General features: G+C 38.5%; 2 protein-coding genes across 8 annotated transcripts in view; one reads left to right on the top strand and one right to left on the bottom strand.

The window, feature by feature from the left end:
• The window catches only part of CASK (calcium/calmodulin dependent serine protein kinase), a 4,132,188-nt gene that overhangs the window by 2,078,623 nt on the left and 2,029,339 nt on the right, over positions 1–24,226 (top strand). The window lies entirely within an intron of this gene.
• Positions 20,401–24,226, bottom strand: part of LOC122802640 (cysteinyl leukotriene receptor 2-like) — a 121,957-nt gene continuing 118,131 nt past the window's right edge. The window contains exon 2 of the mRNA XM_044072338.1: positions 20,401–22,636. Within this exon, the coding sequence (XP_043928273.1) occupies positions 21,652–22,632 (981 nt within the window). The 5' untranslated portion in view covers positions 22,633–22,636 and the 3' untranslated portion in view covers positions 20,401–21,651. The remainder of the gene's footprint in view (positions 22,637–24,226) is intronic.

The following is a 24,226-nucleotide window of genomic DNA, read 5'->3' as shown; positions in this document are numbered from 1 at the left end:
TAATGCCATGGGCATTAATAGGAATAGTAACCATACAGTTCCACCAACTAATAACAACTCTCCCCCATTATCATCTCCGGCTCCATTTCATTTAACTACACAAGTCCAGACTCCTCGATGGCAGACGAAAGGCAGAAGGAAGAAGGGGGGAAAGGAAAAGGGAAAGAGAAGACAAATTACTTTATCTGAACCTGATAAAATTGTGAATTTAAGCACTGTCCCACTTGATTGTTATGCTACATCTGTTTTACGAAATGGGTTTACATTCATACCAGAACAAACTTCTAATCTTACTAAAGTGATAGTTGACTTAAAACTGTTATACAAGGAAGTTAAATTTTGGATTTATTTTAAAAAGACATTCCACAATTTCAAAATATTGATTTTAAAAGAAATTTTGTGAAAAGTACTTTTAATCGCACTTGAACAGACTTTACAAGTTTTTTATGATACCTGTGAAGTTGATTTCAGAAAGGGTGTTGGACACAAGCCCCATTTTATAATTTGCCATACAAAGAATGGATAGCATTAAAACAGTTGAGTGAGAATAAGAACATACGAATTATGAAGGCAGACAAGAGTGGGACAGTTGTTATAATGGATACCTCGACTTACATTAGTTCTATTAACCTTGGCTGATACAGATTGTTACGAAAAGGTTCTGTTTGATGTTATCCAAAGAAATTTCACCCAAATTGGTGATTGTCTTCTTGATTTGCTTAGCTAGAATCAAATTGATCATGATATTTATACAGTTCTGAAGATTGATCATACTAAAATGGCTCCCTTTTTGGAATGCCAAAAATTCATAAAAAACATGACAATCCACCTTTTAGACCTGTTGTTGCAGCCGATTTTTATAAAATTGAGCCTATTTCTATTCTATTGGGTTATTGGTTATACCCTATTGTCAAGAAGTCACTTTTTTATCTGAAGCATTCTTGGCATCTCCTCGAATTACTTAGCCAACTAGGCAACCTGAATGCTAAGTGTATTTTTGTTGCTACTGATGTTGCATGTTTTGTTTTTCTTTGATGTGATTGTCGTGATTTCTGGCGGATCCTGTAAATTGTGGTTTGGTTTTAACTTACTTATTTTCTGAGGAAGTTCTATTAAACAAAAAGGAACTAGTGCTAAAAACATTTATAGTACTGCATCTCCTTGGCAATCCTTTTAATTGGTTGGTTGTTTTTGTTTTCTACTATTTTGGTGTTTAAACAGTAGAAAAGATTTTACAGGTACAAGTCTCCGTGTGGTCTTTATTACCAGAATAACCGCTCAGTTTTTGTTGGACAAACTTTTATATTTCCCCTTAGCGTGTACTTTATCAAAAATGATTTTTCCCCCCTCCAGGGAAGAATACCTTGAAGACAGCTGGGTTACAGCAGTTTGAATTTCTGCATCTCGACATTCCCTGACTAGTGGAATGCGTTTACTCCTCTTCTGCCTGGTTTACGATGAGTAATCATTCTCCACAAACACTCTTATTTCTCCCACTTTTAGTATTTTGTCCTTCTGCCACAATTTTGTCAGAATCAACACCTTCTGCAGTTCTTACTATTAAAGGTCTTGGTTGTTTCTCATAGCCAGGTTTGTAGCATGCACACTGTGCCCTTTTAACTAACAACCAGTCCATTTGCTTATTTGTGCTTTCATAAAATTAATGCACTTTGTTCTTTCCAGCTTCTCTGATATAGCTGAAAATTGTAGGTTTTCCCTATGTGCTCTGTCCTCTAATTCATTTATTTTTTGAAACGACTCTTCCTGAGCAGTCCTGTATTCACCCAACCTTGTCTTCATTTCAACCTCAGATTTTTTTGCAGCTTTATCACCTCATCTGAATATCTCTTTAAATCTTCTTCCATTTTTCCAGCCTTTTGTTGTTTGTGTTGATATACTCCATAAGTTTTTAATATACTTTAACCAGGTCTGTGTGCAATTGTCTTATATATTCCTGTAGGTTGCTATAAATCATGTATGGAGGTTGCATTACTTTTTGCTGAACAGCTAAAATTCTGCCCAGTCAGTGTTTTCTGTTTACCTTTTTCTAGTTAATTTTCTTTCAGGCTAAGTTTCTTTTTTTTTTTTGAGAAAGTTCAATAGAGGAACATTTTAATCAGGTACGTGGAGGTGTAAGCGATGGTTTGTATGAGGTACTATATTGGAAAAAATAAATATCTCCATGTATGATGATAGTAATATTAAGAATCCGCCATTATTTAAAGACTGTGTATATTTTAACCCCCTAAGGGGTTAAATGTTGAATTCAATTGGAGATTTTTTATTTAATTGTTTAATTAGTTTTAATTGTGTAATTGTGTAATTGATAGTTGTATTTAGGCAAGTGTGTACCTGTGATGTTATACTCCTTGAAGGCTTGTCTAGCCGAGACATCAGAGGAATAAAGTGTGTTGGTTTACTAGCTGGTGGTTTTCTTTATAACAGTCAATTGTTGTGGTTCGCTATTGTGTGGTGCATATGGCTAGTGATCCCAATGTTGACCTGCCACGTATTTTTCAAGAGTTCATTCGAGGTGGGACTCAATGGTCTTTGCATAGTTTTCATTTACAAACAGGAGAATGGCATAATTTTCATGTTAATGTGCAAAATGATAAAGAACTTGCACCTAGAATTTGGGATAAATGGGAGGAAGATCGTAATAAGCAGTGCCATAATCCATTTGCTTCTGTTGGCGGTTAGTTTACTTCCTCTCTTTCAACCGATAGTAAGGTGTTGTGTGAAGAGTTGGAAAAACTAATGTGGAAAGAGACTTCAGTATTTCTCAATATACAAAGTCTTCAAAAGTATATTGAGTTAAATTTTGCACCTCGTGGCCTAAGGGCTTATAAAGATCCCTCTTCGCCATTTGATCTACAGAAAGAAGCTGATAAAGTATTATGTCAGCCATGGGGTAGTGGCTGCCCACAGATGTACAATTGAGTGGATCAATATACTTCTGGAGAGAGATAGGGTGAAGCAGTGTGAATTAAAGAATCAAATTAAGAACACTTGTTCCTCCTTAATTTCGTGTTTGAACATGGACAGTGTTGAAAAACGTCTGGTGGATATTAACAACAAGCTTAAAGTATATGAAGAGGAAATCGTGGAAAGAAAAAGGGTATTTTTTGAGAGATTTACGCGACTGTGACAATGGTAGAGCCTTCCAGTCACAATCCATTTGCAAGAGGGCACGAAGTCATGTGAGGTTTGAAGGAGAGGAAAAGAATGGAAGATGGCATGCAAATACATCTATGTCTACTTCGGAAAGCATTAGTTCTTTATGGGAAGGCGATTATGAGGACCAGAATGACTTCCCCCTCTTTACCTAGGGCTCAGCAAGAGGAACAGTTCTAATGGACATTTTGGAGGGAAGCGAATGCACCAAAAGGGGGATTTCAAGGTAAAACGCACCAGAGATAATCCATTAATGAATATTCGAGAGATTCAGCAGCAGCAGTACTACAAAAGCGATAAATGGTAATTTACCATTTTCTAATGATTGTGACTCATACATTGTAAATTTGTCTGGCTATGTTTTAAATAATCCAGAATACACTGTTTTAAATTGTGGCTTAACATTTATGCCAATGGTGATACCACGATTATATGAAATTAAAGCTGATATTTTTAGACTTGTTAGGAAATTGCATTTAAAATTTATTTTTAGCAACAATGTTTTCTCTGTTGACAATGTTGTGAATTGTAATGAAAGTTTGGAAGATTCCGTTAATGACTGTTTTTATTTGTGTTACTCAGAAGATGATGTCAATGCTTATATGTTTGATACAAGTAATATTGGTTATAAAAGTTAATTTCTCCCTCCCTTTACTCATGAAGGGATTCAGCATTTGTATTCAGTGTTTAATTTTGCTGTTGAAAAAGTTTTTGTTTAAAATTACCAGCTATAATTTAACAAAAAATGAGTGGAAAATGTTAACTACACTGAGTGCTAGGAATTATATTATTTTTAAACCTGCTGATAACTGCAAACTGGGAGCCATTATTGAATCCCCAAATGATGTGGATACTCTACAAAAGGGCCTTACAGAAACAGATGCTTGGTGCCAGAGCCATGGGCTCAAGCTCAATGCCAAGAAATGTACTGTTATCCCCTTTGGGAAAAAACATGTATCCATGAATTACCATATAGGTGGCAGTACACTAAACACAGAAAGTGTGATAAGAAACTTAGGGACACAGGTGGACAGTGGTCTCACCTTCGATAACCACATCGCCACAACAGTCAGGAAATCCTTCTATGTGGCACACCTCATCACGAAGGGCTTTTCATCCAGAAAAAAGGAGGTCATTGTCCCACTGTACTCATCCCTCATTAGACCCATTATAGAATACAATGCCCCATTTGGTATGTACCTCTCAAGACATCTGCAACAACTGGAAAGGCCTCAGAAATACCTCACTAAAAGAGTCACAGGCCTAAAGCAGATGCCCTATGCTGACCGCCTTAAAAACTCCAGCTATACTGGCCGTGATATCGCCTACTCAGAGGCGATCTCTGCTTAACATACAAGGCCATGTCAAACCCAGAGCTGTTGGACATGCTACACTTAAAGAAATCCCAATCCCTCAGAGCTACACGCTCCAGGGATCTAAACCTTGTCATCACAATAAACAAAACATGTTGGAGGGATAGGTTCCTGACCCAGAGACTCCCCAGACTCTGGAATAGATTGCCCATACATGTCAAGCAGAGTGCCTCTTTGGACCTCTTCAAGAGGAACCTTGACGATTGGATGGGAGAAAGGAAATTCACCCCAGGGAACACGTCAGTCGCCCTGCTAGACAGGGGTCCAGGAAAGTAAATAATGTGGGAAGAAATATTCAGGGAATTGTTATGGCTAGGCTTGTATAGGCCCTAAGGCTGATAGCCTAGTACTAACCTATGAACCTATGAACCTATAAGGGTAATAAGTTAGTAATTATGAATTGTGGCCAATATTTAAATGTGTAATGAACATTTGGATGATGCCTTTACTTATGAAAAGGTAGAAATGGAGATTTACACAACAGCCTTAACTGAATATGGTGAATTGTTGAAAAGGGGACATAGGTTAGGTTATTTTTCTCTGGAGGGTATTAAGAAGACGTTTGGGACGGATGGTTGTAAGATGGCCCATTTTTACTGTCTTCTGAAAATTCATAAATCTTTAATTAATCCTCCTGTTTGCCCTATAGTTTCTGGAAAAGAATATTTTTTGTGTAAAATAGGGCAGTTTTTACATCATTATCTTCTATTTAAAGTACAGTTGTTACATGCATATATAACAATTGTATTTGACTTTTTGAAAAAAAATTGAGGCTGTCCAATGGGGAGTATAAATATATATTGGATAACAATAGATGTAAAAAGCCTCTATACCAGTATTAACCATGACTTTGGGTTGGAAGCTGTGAGATATTTTTTAGGACATAGTCCAACTATGGAATATATTATTGAATTGCTGGAGTTTTGTCTGAGAAATAACTTTTTTGAATTTGGTGGAAAGTTATTTAGGCAAAAACAAGGTACCGCTATAGGGGGGGGGTATCTTTTGCCCCCTGTTATGCCAACCTTAGTGTGGGTTTGTTTGAGGCTGAATATATATATATATATATATATATACATATATATATATATCGAGAGAGAAAGCACAGTTTTTGTAAAGAATGTAAAAAAGTACTTTAGGTTTATAGATGACTTAATTTTCCTATTTTAGGGTGGTAGTAATGAGGTGGAGAGTTTTATAAATGAGCTGCTTAACAGATTTGGTTTAAAATTTGATGGGTTTAAGGTGGGCCAAAGTGTCCCTTATTTAGATGTCCTTTTGGACAGTAGTAAGGATAATAAAATTCATACAACTGTTTATAGGAAATTTGAAAGTGGAATACAGCATTTAATGGCCCAAAGTTGTCATCTGCCTCATACCATCCAAGCTATACCATGTGGAGAGTTTGTACATATGTAGAGGCTATGTAATACTGAAGAGGATTATGTGGTGGAGATGGGGAAAACTGTATGCATGTTTAAAAATAGAGGCTTTAGCCATGAATTATTGGATGAATGTTGGTGTAAATTTTTAAGAGCGTGTATCCCCAGGACATCTCTGAGTGGGTTGAAATTTAAATATTCAAATAGAAGCCAGGAAAGTCACAAGAATAAAAATATATATTTTTAACGGTGTATAGTAGCTTTAAGGTTCTGGTGAGTTTATTAAACTTTTACTGGGATTATATTTTGTCCCTTAAAGATTTGAATCATAATATTGGGGGAATACCAACAATATCTTACAGAAGAGGAAGGAATTTAAAAGACTTTTTTAGTTAAATCTAAATTTATGTTCCCTTGTGATATTGTTTAGAAAAGTCTAATATAATATGGAGCTACCCCTGTGGAAGGTGTAAAGCCTGTAAATATATCACTAAGAGTTGTAGAAAAATTAATGGATGTTTTTTCCAGGCAAAAGGGTGTTTTGGCTGTGATGCTGAAGGCATATTATGTATGCCCTCAGTTGCCCCTGTAATTTGTTCTATATAGGGGAGAACTAAAGACCTTTTAAGGTTAGACTTTTGGAACATATTGGGGATATAGGTAGAAATAAAAGAGAAAGCTCAATAGCGGAACATTTTAATCTGGTACATGGAGGTGTAAGCGATGGTTTGCAAGGTACTATATTGGAAAAAATAAATATCTCCATGTATGATGATAGCAATATTAAGAATCAGCTATTATTTAAAGAATCGGTATTTGTTTTAAAATAATAATACTTTGTCCCCTAAGGGGTTAAATGTTGAAATCAATTGGAGATTTTTTATTTAATTGTTTAATTAGTTTTAATTGTGTAATAGTTGTATTTAGCCAGGTGTGCATCGGTGATGTTCTACTCCTTGAAGGCTTGTTTAGCCAAGATGTCAGAGAAATAAAGTGTGTTGGTTTACTAGCTGGTGGTTCTTTCTTCTTACTAGTCCATTGTTGTGGTTTGCTAAGTTTTTTTTTGCTGGCATCCCGGCAGTGTACTTACTAGCCAGTAACTGAATTTTACTAAACAGGCAGAATTATTAGCTCTTATCTATCAGTTTGTTTTTTCACACTGGACAGCTGAAATTAAGCTTTTGGTCTGTTTGCAGCCATCTTGGAAAAACGAAAGATACGACTCTTTATTCCCTTTGGGCACCTTTTTCTTAAGGACATGCTAAGAATGTTGAGGGAGGCTAAGAGGTAAAGCACAAGGAGATTTTACCATTGCACAGGCTAGTGTGCATATGGCTCTTCAGTATCTCTCCAAGCTGTTTTCCATTGGCCTAGCTTGCACTTCTGTGAAGGTAAATCAAAAGAAGAAAAACTGCACCAACGCTAACACACCAAACGTTTATTAAATAAATAGGAAGGTAAGTGCTTTCACGACTGTACTCATTGCTTTATCAGACACACAATTGAGAATAAATGCAACTTTTATAATCTACCTAAATAGTCAGCTGATGGCAACGATCAGGTCTGTTCTGAGCTAGTAGAAAATGGAACAAGATACAGTGACCCTTCTGACATTGCCAACATCTTGGCTGACAGGTTCAGGCAAACCCCCCCCCCCACGACCACCACCACCTACAGAGCCTATTATCATTCCAGGGGATTGTGCAAGTCCAATTATTACTGATACGTTGGTTAACAAGGCTCTATCTAAAGCTAAAAACACTGCCTCCATGGGACCAGATGGTGTCCCAGGCTGTCATACGTGAGCTCCAAAAGGAATTAACCCCGCATCTTAATACCCTGTTCAGTCTCAGCCTCTCCAGGGGATTGTGTAAGTCCAATTATTACTGATACGTTGGTTAACAAGGCTCTATCTAAAGCTAAAAACACTGCCTCCATGGGACCAGATGGTGTCCCAGGCTGTCATACGCGAGCTCCAAAAGGAATTAACCCCGCATCTTAATACCCTGTTCAGTCTCAGCCTCTCCACAGGATATGTGCCCATAGAATGGTGCATGGCAGTGGTGGTCCCGCTACACAAGGGTGGGGCCACAACTGACCCTGGGAACTACTAACCAATAAGCCTGACCAGTCTGATCTGTAAGGCTATGGAGCGAATCATTATGGAACTGTTCCCCATTCAGGTATTACTGATAAGCTCACCAGCCTGGGCATAAACCCTTACGTCACAAGATGGATCACAAACTGGCTCTCAGACAGATCCCATAAAGTAAGAGTAGCGGGATCTATGTCCGAATCCAGACCAGTAACGAGTGGTGTGCCTCAGGGCTCTGTCCTGGGGCCCCACCTGTTTGGCATATACTTCTCAGAAGTACAGGCAAGCACGGAGGGGCTGTGGCTGACTAAGTTTGCGGATGACTGCAAACTGGGTGCTATAATAGAGTCTCCGGCCGACATGGAGATCCTCCAGAAGGGCGTAAATGAGACTGATGCATGGTGTCAAAGCCATGGTCTCAAGCTAAATGAAAAAAAAATGCATAGTAATCCCCTTTGGAAAAAACAGAGTACCCGCAAACTACAACATAGGAGGTAATCCCCTGAAATCTGAAGAAGAAATAAGGGATCTAGGGACCCAAGTAGATAGTCAGCTTTCCTTTGATAACCATGTTGCCAAAGTGGTTAGAAAATCCTTCTATGTGACCCATCTGATCACAAAAGGGTTTTCATCAAGATCTAAGGATGTAATGGTGCCCCTCTACTCTTCCCTCATCAGACCCATTATTGAGTACAATGCACCAATTGGAATGTACCTGGCTAGACATCTCCAGCAGCTGGAGAGACCACAGAGGTACCTAACCAAGAGGATTACTGGCCTCGAACAGTTGCCCTATGCAGCACGATTGAAAAAGCTAAGACTGGTCTCTGTTGCATACAGCTTTCTCAGAGGCGATCTCTGTCTAACGTACAGAGCCATGTCCAACCCAGAACTGTTGAACATGCTCCATAGGTAAAATAAGGATATACATGTATGCAACAAATTTTGTTACTTTCCCTGTGTGATCAGATAAAGGGAATAAATAACTTATAAGGCTCACCATATTAAAACCTCATATTAATAAAACATGTAACTAAATCTAAAAACTGACAAACATATATAGAGAGAAATATAAACAGTATATACGCGTATACATGTATCCATATACTAGCGTGTATGTATATATATATATATATATATATATATATATATATATATATATACACATACATACAACAAAAGTTTGCCGGCCAGCCATTTTGATTCGTGGTGATTTTATGGAAGAAACTTTTGAGATACTGCACTTTTTTAAATAGGATTTATATAGCAGGTAGTAAGTGTATACCCATTCTCTTATGTGAGTGATCATTTAATACATAAAAATAACCTGGAAAGTAAAATTGTAGGTTTGGGTATTCTGATAAACTCATGAGTCTGTCATGGCAGTGGTATAGTATGGATGAATGAGTTATGAGGATTATGTCAAATCATCCAGCCTTATTTAATATACACTTTTTCTTTTTGAAGGACAAGTTTTATAGGTTATTTGCTGTGAGGTGAGAAATGGTTGTGAGCATGGCTTATTGAAGTTTGATGAGAAGGTACAGGGCCAGAATTTTTTTTCAGTGTTTATGTGGAAAAAGTACAGTGTAGGGTTATTTTAGTTAAGAATTTTGGAAATTTGAAGATGGCATGTGTTATGATTTTTGCAAAGCTCTTCTGTCATGGAAATAGGGGAGTTATAATGAAGAGATGGAGTAATGTAGAATGTGGGGAATCTTTGTGAAAGGAAGGTGATATAAGAAATGTGGTCTGAGTTTAGGTAACAGAAGGTTTGTTGGAAAGAAAGAAGAGTATTGTAGTGGGTAGGAGTTGTGAAATTAATGTGTATGTAGCATGAACATGTTGAGGGTGGTAATTATAATGTTTGTAGCCATATTTAGTTGTAGGGTTGAAAGAGGTTGAGGAAGTTTCTGTAAATAGTTTGTAGATAGGGCAGGTGGCATTGTCATCTCACAGCAAGAGGTTCTCTAATTCAGTTCTTGGTTGGGGTGCCTTCTATGCAGAGTTTGCATGCATTTCAACGTGTGCAGCAATTCATGTTATTTTGATTGTTAAACCATGACTTTGCTAACCATTGCATGACTCAGTCTGTCATATTAAGTACTTTACTTCTGATTCAAATTCTTGATAGATGCTCCTGTACAGTTCTACATTGCTCTTTGGGATGCTTTCTACATTCAATAAAACCTCTTTGCATTCACCTCCAGTGGTGAACTGCCTTCACAGAATATATATATATATATATATATATATATATATATATATATATATATATATATATATATATACCATCCTTAATACACAGGACAGGTGTTAACACTTACAGCAGAGTAAGGAAGTCTCCCAAAATTAACCCTTTGTGAGCCCGGACCAGGGCAGTCATCGAGGTGTCACAACATGTTGTCAAGTTTGTTAGTTTTCAGAAAGTTTGGGCAAGTCTAATTCCTGTTAATGCTTAAGTACATGTCAGGTAAGATTTTTTTTTTTTTTTTTTACTTGTACATGATAAAAATGATATGCAGATATCAAACTTTTGCTCTTTTTGGGTCTTTAACAGATGAAGATATCTTACATTTTGTACTAGCAGAAGTAAAAAGAAAATACGTGTATGTGGGAAATATGTATTGTAATCATTAACATCATTAGAAAAGTACATTATCCCATAATGAAACCATGGACGATGGTATGCTTCTAGGAACCCCCATCATTCTTTACTGGTCATTTACCAGTAGTTTGTGCAAAGTCATTTGTTTTCCTGGGTAGGGTCAGCTGTTTTGCTAGCTTTGTCAGTTATAACCACTAATAAGATCATATGCAGATTAGTCCATGAACAATTAAAGCCTTGCAACTAGCCACTCACCTTCCTGACAGGAGATAAATTTTCAGCTTGATACTTGTTTGCATGGTTGCAGTATACTGGTTGGCTGGTTGATTGAATGATTTAGGTTGCCCATATGTATGTTTCATTTACTCTTGTCCCCATGGCAGTGTATTGTCTGAAACAGGGCCCAGAAGAATGCACTTACTTGGCTGACAATTAAGTAATAAATGTAGTATAGTATCTTAGAGACCAGTAATGCACAGAAAGCAACATGGATTCACATCAAGATGAGTGGATGTGAAACAGAAAATTCACCCCGGGGATCACTCCAGTGGCTCTACTCTACAGCGGCACTGGGAACTAAGGTCGGGTGGCACTATGCCAGGGTAATCCTATGGCTAGGCTTGTAAAGGCCCCAGGGCCATTAGCCTAGTACACAGCTATGAACCTATGACTCTGTAAATGTAGCCAGTATATTTTCTACCAGGAGTTCTGAATCATTAGCTCAGTATTTTTCCCTTTGGCTAGATATTATAGGACACTTCTGTTTTCATGTCCCTTCACAGTAGTAGTGAGCTAAAAAAAATATGCCTCAGTCATATGCATAAAAAATAACCCCCATCATTCTTTGGATCCTGTTGCATTCCCTTGTCAGAAGTCTCATAGCCATGCAGCACATGTTTATTTTGTACTTACAAAGTGAGTGACTAGGTATCTTAACATTTCTTATACATTACCCACTTACCATAGTATCATACTCTGAGCCTGCATCATACTTGCAGACATCTAGAGTTTGATATTAAAGACCATGTAGATGATGCCAAAAACAGGAACATCGCTGTCCAAAGTAGACTGTTACAAAATAAGTTTGCATTCATTTCTCACTAGTCTAATTGAAAAAATGGAAATATTTCAACTGTCCACTTTAAGTAAAGCAGCCTCTGTGTCTACGAAGTGGTGACCCAGTCTGAGATATCCACAGCTAAGTGGAGTCCTAGTACAAATACATCTGCTGTACGTAAATTTCAGGCAAAATATGAGCTTTTTCTTTTCATGGACCCTACAACAGGCCTTAACCACTCGATAGAGTTGACTGTGTTAATTTAATTATCAAAAAATTCTACTCAATTGAATAGTAAATGGTGTTTTTTCACCAAGTACCCGTTTCTTTTAAAACCCCATTTACTTTGTTTCCCACTGTTTTTTTTTCTCCACTTTTCTTCTTTCTGCTCAGCTCAGTAAAACACCCTCTGGCAGTCGGGAGCTGCTCCTTTGATTTCTTGTCCTATCCTTCAGCCTATTCTTGCTGTCTTCTCTCCTAGACCATGCTGCTGTCTTCCCTCTTGGCCTCCCTGTTTTTGTTCAGCCTGATCTCTCTGCTGGCCTTTCCTCCCTGCTGTTATAAGTACATTTACTGCATTTTTGTTACACTTTTCCTTATTATTATGCACAGAAAAATATGCTGATAGTTTCTGAGAAGAGGGTGAAGCTTTGATTTTCTGTTTTAATCTATCCCACCTAGCTTTGTCATTAAATTTTAGACTTTCCTTACGACTCCCCTTTTCATCACGATTGAACAAATCTCTACCCTCACTAATCTCAGCCCTCTTCTTCAAACTGTCAAAGCCAATTACAGCTGTTGCATGTCACAGTTACATCCCATCCTTATTGTACTAATCACTGTCTTTCTTCATTTCAGACTAATAAAACCCTTTCTCCAACAACCATGATCTTGATTATCAACTACGTAATAGTCTACAAGAACACAGACTAACCTTTCATCCAGCCACAATCTCATCTTTTTAACACCTTAAGACTTAACTTCATAATCTAGCTTCCAACTAGCTTATTTATTCACTGGGCGTCACGTTTTCCTTTCACCTTGGTGGTACAGTTTTCCTTCTCTCATTGTGTCCTCTAAGTCTTAACAGCATCTTGCTTACTTCTCTTAGACTGTCTTACTGTAGCCCTTTGAATTTCAGATGGCCCTGCCTTTTAACCACAATAAAGGCTGTGCTCCTCACCTAATACACAACAATATCCCAGTTACACCTGCAACACTAAAGCTCGGCCATCTGAAATCCATATTACTTAACAAAATGACAATACATTATCCAAATATATCTAATGCAAAATACAGGCAAACAAAACAATTCAAAGACCTTCTGTTCAAATTATATAATATGTCTTCCATAAGTACGTTCTGTCCGGGGATATTAACTTCAACCCAGATCCCACTTCTCAAATGCATCCTCATACCTCACAGACTCTCATTTCTAATAGTAAATCACTGAGAATTGAGGCTTTAAATATTTTCAACATTAATAACAACAAATGGGCTTTACTAGAAAGCTAGCTCTTAATTGAAAAAAAAACACGTTATAGCCATTCTGAGATCTGGTGAAAACATTTCAGCACATCTCCTTTTACATCTAACAACTTGCCTAAAGATTCCTGGACTTCGTTAACTCCAGTGCCCTGGACCAGCTGGATGACGCACCCACAATGGGCTCAAATATCCTGGATCTGGTGTTCACTAACATGGGGGACTGCTGCATCACCCCCAGTGTGTGCCCATCCCTGGTGAGATCTGACCACTTAGTCTTGCTAGAAGTAACTATAACACAAGACTCCCTTTAGCAACAACTAGACCAAAAAACTTCTCCAAGGCCAATTACAACCTCTTACATGACAGCATAAATAGCTTCAGAGCCCCTCCCCCCACTGATGGAACAGACACCTATGCTGAGTTATACACCAATGCTTTATATAAGCACCTGTACAATTGTATTGACTCTGCTGTAATCTGATAGAACCAAAGCGAGATTTTTAAGGAAAACCAGACCTCCCTGATGGACAACTGCCATTAATAGGCTATATAATAGGAGAAAGAAATTGCTGTCTAAGAGTAGGAAGGAATGGTTTCAAAACTGGAAACACTCCCTCCTCAACTTAAACAAGCAAATAAGACTCCTAGTGAAGTCCTCCAAAGCTAACTATGAATCCAAATTAGCTTCCCTAACTAAGAGGGAGCCACAAGGCATTCTTTAGTTGTGTCCATAAACTCAAAGATAAGGCTCGGATTTGTGCTGAACTTGTAGTTAATGGTACTACATATACAGAACATGTGGATATAGCACACCTCCTGGCTGACAGGTTCAGTGAAAACTTCACTCTCCTGGCCCCGCCACATATACAGCAAACCATCCCCAACACCTGTCCCCCACCTAGTATCTCTGAGGAGCAGATCTTAAATACCGTTTGCAAGGCCAAAAACACAGCCTCTATGGGATCAGCCAACATCCCGGGCTGTGTTCTACATGGGTTAAAACAGGAATTGGCATCACCATTAGGCACATTTTTCAGTCACAGCCTAAGCACTGGCTTCATCCCAGTGGAACAGAAAACAGCTACCATCATCCCTTTGCACAAAGGGGTGCATCCATGGACCCCTAAGTGCTATAGACCCATTATCCTGACCAGTCTTATCTGCAAGGCCATGGAACAAATCCTCATGGACCTTATTAACAGAGATGTGGGAAATCTCCAAATGCTTGACCCGACCCGGTTTGGCTTTGTCAGGGGGAGATCATGCCTGTTAAACTTGCTGGATTTCTTCAAGATAGTCACCAAAACCCTAGATGAGGGCATATCTGTGCATACAGCCTACCTAGACTTAGCCAAGGCCTTTGACAATTCCCCACTCAGACATCATTGATAAACTTTCCCAGCTGGGTATCAACCCATATATTGTTAGGTGAGTTGCAAACTGGCTCACTGATAGAACTCATATGGTCAAAATAGGGGACTCTACCTCCTCCGACAGACCCTTAACCCATGGTGTTCCACAGGGATCAGGTCTGGGACCCCTGCTGTCTGGAATTTACTTCTGCAAAGTACAGGCTAAAACTAAAGGACTGTGGCTGACAAAATTTGCTGATGACTGCAAACTGGGAGCAGTCATTGAATCCCCTAGTGATGTCAACATTCTGCAAGAAGATCTTATGCAGACTGACTGGTGCCAAAGTCATGATCTGAAACGTAATGCAAAAAAATGCATTGTCATCCCCTTCGGCAAGGGTGATGTTCCTGCAAACGACCACATCAATGGCAATACCCTAAGCACATAGTCAGTGGTGAGAGATATGGGCACACAAGTCGACAGGAACCTTAACTTCGATCTTCATGTCTCCACAGTGGTAAGAAGGGCATTTTATATTGCTCATCTCATAAGTAAGGGCATTGCCTCCAGAAAAAAAAGAGGTTATGACCCCCCTGTATTCTTCCCTCATCAGGCCAATAATAAAGTACAATGCTCCCTCTGGTATGTTCCTTTCCAAACACCTGCAGCAATTGGAGAGACCACAAAGGTTCCTTACAAAGAAAATTCAGGATCTTCAAGATCTGTCTTATGCGGACAGACTGAAATCATTGTCACTTTACTCTGTATCATACAAACTGCTCAGAGGTGACCTGTGCCTTGCATAAAGAGCAATCTCTGACCATAGCTCTCAATCTTTCATCTCCAAAATGAGGAACACTGCCTCTCATAATGTGGAACAAATGGGCAAAATGTGGACCACTTATTAACAACTTCATCTAGGAAGCTCATAGGATGGCTAAAATGGGATATTTTTACTTATAGAATAGGTCTTTTGATGAAATAATATGATTCAGTTCTATTTACCATTGATGTCAGTTAAAATGCTGCTAACAGTAAATGTGTGATGGACCCTGTCAGTGTGGAACTTTGAGGAACATGAACTTTTTCAGACCCCAAAAGAGGAACATTCCTCGCAATGACGTACACTTGAGAGGTATGTCTCTGACCCAGCTTTAATGAAAATACTGCACATTCGCAAGTCGAATGGCACACGGGTCACTTGCTCAAAAGACCATAACTTGGTATGTGACATCAACAGAACTTGCTGGAGTGACAGATTTGTCTCACAGAGCTTTCCCCACCTTTGGAACAAGCTTCCTATTGATGTTAAACAAAGCCCCTCGGACCAATTTAAGCATAATTTGGATGATTGGATGGGTATCCTGAAACTCACCCTGGGGGTTTCACCTGTGTTCCTCTTGGACAGGGGCAATAGGTGCTGATTTTAGTGTCTACTTGAATAGACACCCTTGGGAACATGGGTTGAACTTGGCTATGCTTGTAAAGGCCATGGGGCCGTTAGCCTAGTAACCTATGATCCTTTGATTCTGTGAGCTACAGTATACTTAGATAACAGACCAAGTAAAAGAAAGGGGTGGTGTAATGTTGAATATAAAACACTTCTCTTCCATATTAGGCAGTAGATCCCATTCTACCTGTGGCAACAGGAGCCCAATTTGGATAACAGCCCTTATTTCTGTAGGGCAACGCACACAGTTTCAAACAGTCTGTATATTCCCCCTCCATCTTCCGTAGAGTCCTGCAGCAAACACTTTTTCATGTGTTCTCCAAAGGATTTAATAAAATGTGTGTGATCTTGGGTACTGTAACATTAATAATAGAGATCCACATAAACTATGTCTGTTCAAGGTGTTTCATACTCGGCCTTGATCGGATTGTGCAAGAACTTACTAGACCTTGCCTTCGTACTGGTAATCATTCCATACTTGACCTCAGTATAACTAACATGAAGAATAGATGCACCCATATTAATACCCAATCTAATTCCATCAGTGATCATTGCCAGTCATATCGTATTGGTCATTTAAAACAAAAGTGACAGTCCTAACTTGAAGGTCATTCCTATGAAATAAACTCTCCATCCATAGCAGTAATCTATCGTTAATTGACTGATCCCCAATTTGCTCCCAAATTGACCCAGAAGGGTACCTTTTCCTTTTTTATGATGAGCCCTGTCAACCTTCCAAGAAGCAGCATTTCCAGTTACCCACAGATGGCAAACAGTGTAAACAAAAACTGAAGCAATGTGACTCTGCTTGGAATACATGGAAAGCCAAACCCACATCTCACACCTTTGCCAAACATTTCTAGAACTTAAAATAGAAGCTAGAATGGCAACCAACAGCATTAAAATCACTATTCATGAGACAAACGCAGCAATCTTTCTCTTCCTAACCAAAACAATTTTTGAAAGAAAAAAAAAAACATGCCTAACTGGGCATATTACAGACTCTTCAAGCAGCTCATGCAGTATCAGTATCCTTAACTCAGACTTTTTGAAGCAATATAAGAGTAAATCTTCTCTCTCCTGCAGAAAACAGTAATGACTCTTTCCCCTTTCTCCTAATTACACAGATGTTAACATTATACCCATAAACAGAATATGCATTCCTTTCCCACTTTTCAGCTGTCATTGTCAAACAAACCAAGGACTGTCTTGAAGTTAAACTTGCAACCTTCACCCCAAGTTCCTGAAACTTTCAGATGAAAAAAATGTTAAATCTGTCTCCCCTATCTTCAGTTCGTCACTCACTACTGGGAAGATACCCCATGCTTTTAAACATATCATCATTATTCTACCCAGAATTTCTAAACCCTCTGGTCTCAAAGACACGAGATGCATGTCTAATGTCTGTCCCTAACAAAAATCTTCTAAACACTGCTGCATAATCAACTTGTACCCCTCTTATTCTTCTTCCAGCTTTTCTTGTTAGGGATCGCCACATTAGTAAAAATGGGCTACTGTGTGAGGACTGGCGTATCACAAAACTCTGTCCCTGGACACTTCTCATCCTTATAAATGACATCCCTTTGGATCTGTAGTATCTTAAAAGTAGTAATGCATTCTGATGACATTCTTAGGGTAGAGTCCTGCAAAACAATCCAGGCTTTGTAACTCAGTCTTCAGTCAATCTTAACCTTTTGATAATTTAGCTACAAACTCTTACTAAATGCCAAAGAGTAGCACAAATAATAATAATAAGCTGTTTCCTACTCCTCAAACTCTAGGTTCTTACTCAACTAAAGCTATGCTACCATTGTCTCCCACTTACTAGTTCTCTATGCAAGGACAGCCATAGGCAAAAATGTTCTGCTTCCAAAACTGAAGTATGGTCTGCCTCTCCACTGTTTGTAGTCAGCCTAAACTACCCACAAATTACAAATCATAAAAAATAACATAGTCTGATTTCTTATACTAACAGACATAAACATCATTGTGACCTATTTAATCAAGTTGTCTGGTTTCCCATTACAAACAGGGCATCCTATCTCCATGCTACTGATTTTTAAAAAATTCTTCACAATGATTATTGTCCGTCTCTTAAAAGACTGCTTTTAGTTAAGGAAACAATCTGTTCTCTTAAAAACAGCCAAGATAACACGTTCACTTAATTAGACCCAAGTTCAAAATTGCAATTGATGAATGGGCTCTTCTGACTGGAATGGTCTTCCAAATAAAGATAAAAATAACCAAACTTTAAAACCTCACTATATGAATGTTTACACAGTGAAGCAAAATGCAACTGCTTTCGTGATACAGGCAAAAGCAGTACAATACGGATCCTAAAAGTGACACTATTACTGTTTTTCATACAACAGCTGCTCGTGTATTATTTCTGTGGGTCTGAGTTGTACACAGTCATTTCTATATCCATACTGTATCTGTTTATTTCCCTTTGTAAATGTTTTTGTATTTTATATTTAATGTAATATGCTGTAACTTTCTAATTTTGATAACTGTGATTTCTCTGAGCTGTGCTTGCTTGAATTTGTTTAACTAATTAATCACCTTGGGTTGCGGCTAAAAAGGATAAATAGACCAGCTTACTTTCCCGGTTAACAAATTTTAAGTAAATAAATAAGCAATGAAATGAATATTCCTACTCTTCCTGTGACAGTGTGCTGCATTCTGTCTGTTTTCCATTGCGTGCCCGTATCCCCACCTCCTGGTTATCTCCAATTAAATGAATATTCCTACTCTTCCTGTGACAGTGTGCTGCATTCTGTCTGTTTTCCATTGTGTGCCCGTATCCCCACCTCCTGGTTATCTCCAATTAAATGAATATTCCTACTCTTCCTGTGACAGTGTGCTGCATTCTGTCTGTTTTTCACTGTGTGCCCGTATCCCCACCTCCTGGTTATCTCCAATTAAATGAATATTCCTACTCTTCCTGTGACAGTGTGCTGCATTCTGTCTGTTTTCCATTGTGTGCCCGTATCCCCACCTCCTGGTTATCTCCAATTAAATGAATATTCCTACTCTTCCTGTGACAGTGTGCTGCATTCTGTCTGTTTTCCATTGTGTGCCCGTATCCCCACCTCCTGGTTATCTCCAATTAAATGAATATTCCTACTCTTCCTGTGACAGTGTGCTGCATTCTGTCTGTTTTCCATTGTGTGCCCATATCCCCACCTCCTGGTTATCTCCAATTAAATGAATATTCCTACTCTTCCTGTGACAGTGTGCTGCATTCTGTCTGTTTTCCATTGTGTGCCCGTATCCCCACCTCCTGGTTATCTCCAATTAAATGAATATTCCTACTCTTCCTGTGACAGTGTGCTGCATTCTGTCTGTTTTCCATTGTGTGCCCGTATCCCCACCTCCTGGTTATCTCCAATTAAATGAATATTCCTACTCTTCCTGTGACAGTGTGCTGCATTCTGTCTGTTTTCCATTGTGTGCCCGTATCCCCACCTCCTGGTTATCTTCAATTAAATGAATATTCCTACTCTTCCTGTGACAGTGTGCTGCATTCTGTCTGTTTTCCATTGTGTGCCCGTATCCCCACCTCCTGGTTATCTCCAATTAAATGAATATTCCTACTCTTCCTGTGACAGTGTGCTGCATTCTGTCTGTTTTCCATTGTGTGCCCGTATCCCCACCTCCTGGTTATCTCCAGTTAAATGAATGTTCCTACTCTTCCTGTGACAGTGTGCTGCATTCTGTCTGTTTTCCATTGTGTGCCCGTATCCCCACCTCCTGGTTATCTCCAATTAAATGAATATTCCTACTCTTCCTGTGACAGTGTGCTGCATTCTGTTTTCCATTGTGTGCCCGTATCCCCACCTCCTGGTTATCTCCAGTTAAATGAATATTCCTACTCTTCCTGTGACAGTGTGCTGCATTCTGTCTGTTTTCCATTGTGTGCCCGTATCCCCACCTCCTGGTTATCTCCAATTAAATGAATATTCCTACTCTTCCTGTGACAGTGTGCTGCATTCTGTCTGTTTTCCATTGTGTGCCCGTATCCCCACCTCCTGGTTATCACCAATTAAATGAATGTTCCTACTCTTCCTGTGACAGTGTGCTGCATTCTGTCTGTTTTCCATTGTGTGCCCGTATCCCCACCTCCTGGTTATCTCCAATTAAATGAATATTCCTACTCTTCCTGTGACAGTGTGCTGCATTCTGTTTTCCATTGTGTGCCCGTATCCCCACCTCCTGGTTATCTCCAATTAAATGAATATTCCTACTCTTCCTGTGACAGTGTGCTGCATTCTGTTTTCCATTGTGTGCCCGTATCCCCACCTCCTGGTTATCTCCAAGCTTGCCATTCCTAGAAGTGACGATGCATTCACATCTTGCAAGGCCTTAGAATGAATCGTAAGGACACGCACTGGCAGTACAGTTGAGACTTACACTGGTGCAAGTGGAAAAGCAGTTTATTATCTGTTTCCCAGTGAAGTTGCTTTGTTATACTGCGGCAGAAAGTTGTAACAGAATACAGGGTGCTTGACTTATCATGTTGTTTAGAAATAAGCAAAATGCATTTTGAATACATGCTATTAAAAGAAAAGGAAAAATTGTAAATGACATTTTGGTCTGAAATGGTGTTTAGTAAATGATTTGAAAGATGATCAAAGTTGATACTTTGAGCCAACAGATCAGTCAGGCACTTTTAGCATCACATTTATGTTAACCTTCTAAGTCTGAAAGCATCAGTTGATACCATTAAAGGATCATTATGCAAATCTTTAGCAAAACCTTAAAATGAAACAAAAAAAGAAATTTCCAGAAACTTTCATGTGTATTATAACATGGTAATTAATACCATGTGCCATGGTGCTTTGGAGCCTGCATTTTTTTTTCTCACATGCTAAAATACTCAGATATTTCCATGCAGAGTGCTGAACTAGAGCTTTACTTGTCAGGCTCTTAATGCAAGAAATCTTGACAAAGCCTAAAATAATGGGGTAATAGGTGAGGCAAAGGGTGAAAAATAGGGACAAATTTTAAACATCACTGTTAATAAACATTGCTAGAGTAACAGGATTTCTGTTGGTATGCATTTTCTGAAGGATATGAAGTCTGAAACTCAAATGTATGTCATTATTTACTGACTTCAGTGATTTGCAAAAAAAAAAAAAAAAAACACAAACAAATTTGAACAGACCAAAACTCTGTACATTCTGCAAATATCTAGGGATTTGAGAGGTATGAACAGAGCGATAATAACTCCTGTCTGAGCATTCAGATCACAAGCAAAGCTTAGCTTTTCTTTACTAAAGACATTTAATTCCTTCTGTAAGCTTTCTCCAGTAATAACCTATGCATTGTGCGGTTGCCTCCATGTTAACTGTACATATACAATTCCTAGCAGTATTCCTTCTCTTGGTGCTGCTTTTGTATCTTTTCAGTAAAGTTTTTCAGTTGGTGTGGTAGGATACTAGGATAGGATTGTACTAGAAGTGTTCATCCGATTACTGGTCAGAAATCTCATAGGGGCTGGACTAAGGGCCAGGTGAGTCTTATTTATTAAAATGAAAATGAATTTACTTCTGAATATTAGGGAATTGATATTAATGTTTTTCAAGAAACATCTGCAAGATATCTGCACAATAAAAATATGTATGCTTTTACTGACCCCTGTAGGCACTGTAAGTTTATAAGCAGCACATTATTTGTTGGTGGTCTCTGTTGGTTTTGTTGTCCTATTGCTGTTTGCATTTTCACTGATGCTGTTCATATTCATCGATATAGTTCCAGCTTTGCAAAATCTGGAACGGAGACAGAGGTGCAGAAGTGGATGAATACAACAGCTGAAGGCAGCGAGAAGAAGAGTTCCATATTTTGCTGTGTAGAGTCTGTCTTGCGTTGTACAGTTTTTAGGGTCTTGTGATAACATGACAATTCTCTGAATGTGGTAAGGCATAAAGCATACCACAAACATTAGCACAGAGGCTAAAATTTTCCTCCGAACCTTTAAGCTTCCACTTTGAAGTTTCATTACTACATTGTTCCTTCTTGACTTTTGGAGATGCCACACCAGCAAACTATAAAATATAAGTAACATCACCAAAATAAAAAAGAATGCAATTGATCCAAGTACGTGTGCTGTTTGGTGTGACCCAAGCTCATATTTAATGAAAGTGAAACAAGACTTTGAGTCTTTTGAATACTGACCTGTAAAGTAATGGATAATTACAGGGAAGACAGTAAGGCAAGGTATAATCCAGGTCACAAAACATAAAGGTTTAATTAAACCTGGCTTTAAAAAAAGTATAAAAATTCCTGATTTGGGCCTCACTATTATCACATACCGGGTGATCCCTATCCAAAGGAGAAAGATTATACTACTGTACATATTTACATAGAACACAGAAATGCTGACAAATGCTGTCACATAGCATTCTGCAGATGTAGCATTCCAGTCATTTGTTTTGAAGTAGTATACTGCCCTAAACGGGAGGCTACAGCAGAGTACGGAATCCGAGACTGCTAGGTTTATCATGTAAAGAAATGTAATTTTTCCCCTTCTTTGTCTTAAATCCCAAAGATTAAAGCCATTGGCTGCAGCCCCTATTAGAAAGAGAACGATATATATAGCTCCTGCAGCTTCGTTTTGAATGTTGCCATTTATTGTGCCGTTAGTACCCATTGGCCTGAAAAACAAATGGAAACAGTGTTATTTTGTCACTTTCAGTAGAGTCACAAGAAGATGAAAAGAAGCAGGTACATAACAGTAACTGTAAACATCACACACAATATACATATCTATATATATCGTCTGCCCTTCATAATGTCTGTTCCTTATATACGTCTGCTCTTCATAATATCTTTTCCTGCAGAGGTGGTGTTTGTCCCAACTGCAGGGATAAATGGCATTGCCTTAAAAAAGGTGAGTGTCTAGAAGTCATGAAAGTTAGTACCATTGTTGATTTAGAGGCATGAGCTAATTTCTCAGTGAGGCAGTTTCTTTTTTAAACTAGTTAGTAATCTGCTGTTGGCAAAAGATTGCTAATACTTCATTTAAACCATCCCACCCAATATCATTCACACTTGCTTTCTGTACAGGCTGTAATTGTTTCTAGCTGAAATGCATTACAGTACCTAAGGAAGAAGGATGTAATTGGGAGAAATCAAGCTAAAGATTACATGATTTCACAGTAGCAAAGAGATAGAGCCCAGTGACAGTAGTTTTAAGACCTTGGTTCACATACCTCCCCCTGCAGGTTGTGTTTTTAGTAATGCTTTGATGTAGACAGTGTAGTCTTAGAAAACGTCTTACTATGAAACATCAAAACTTGTCAGAGGTGAAGTTTCATGCTCTCACAGAGGAAGAGTTCACCATTAAGAACTCAAAAGATGCAGAACTGTGAACTGCCATAACACTAGTCAGCAAATGCAAAAAGTAAGAGATGATTTTTCAGAGGAAGTGTAAGCAGTAAGGGAAAAGAATGCTCAGAAGCTAGTAAAGCACATATGTGGCAAAGGACACAGTGACAACACTGGACAGGGATATCACAATACAACTTGTTTTTGGGAAAAAAGAACAGGTTCATGGATAAAGAAAACAGTGAAATGCAACCATACGACTTTCCTTCATGCCTAGTAATAAGTCAAAACTTCAAAGTGCTAATTCTGCTGGCTTGTACGTTTTGTTGTTTCTAAACGTACTGAGAAATATTGGGTTTGGTGTAGGGAGCCATAGCTGTCTCGCGTTGGAGTGAAACTGTGGATTGCTGATACTATGGAGCTAAATGCCTCTGGATACTTTGGGCAAAAAAATACTGACTGGGAGGAATCCTGCAACTGTTCACAAAAAAGCAGTTCAAGCTTCAACTTTGTTACGAGAGATGGCTTCCATAATTTAAAGGAAAAAATAAATCAAATGTACTCAGAGCTGATTAAAATAAATAAAACATTGAAGAAGTATTTCAATTCAAGTAACAAAAGGCTGGAAAAAAATAGAAGGAGCTTTAACTGGCTATTCAGATGAACTGGTAAAACTGCAAAAATCAAGAGGCTGACATGAAGAAAAGTCTGGCTGAGAAACAGACTGCTGAAGAATGGATGTTTCAAAAATAGTACAGGTAGAAGACAGAGCGTGCAGACAAAACGTGAGATTTGCTGCTGTACTAGAGAAACTGGAAGGAACAGACTATTCATTTTATGAAAGCACAAATAAGCAATCTTAAAATTACTAGTCTTCCATCAGGACACAAGTGCTCACATCAGCAGTTGAACTCTGC

Source organism: Protopterus annectens, chromosome 5.part0, assembly GCF_019279795.1.
Source record: "Protopterus annectens isolate FY-2018-M chromosome 5.part0, PAN1.0, whole genome shotgun sequence".
In the NCBI taxonomy this organism is placed as follows: Eukaryota; Metazoa; Chordata; order Ceratodontiformes; family Protopteridae; genus Protopterus; species Protopterus annectens.
The sequence above is the reverse complement of the archived record's forward strand: the minus strand, read 5'-3'. Positions and strand labels throughout refer to the sequence as shown.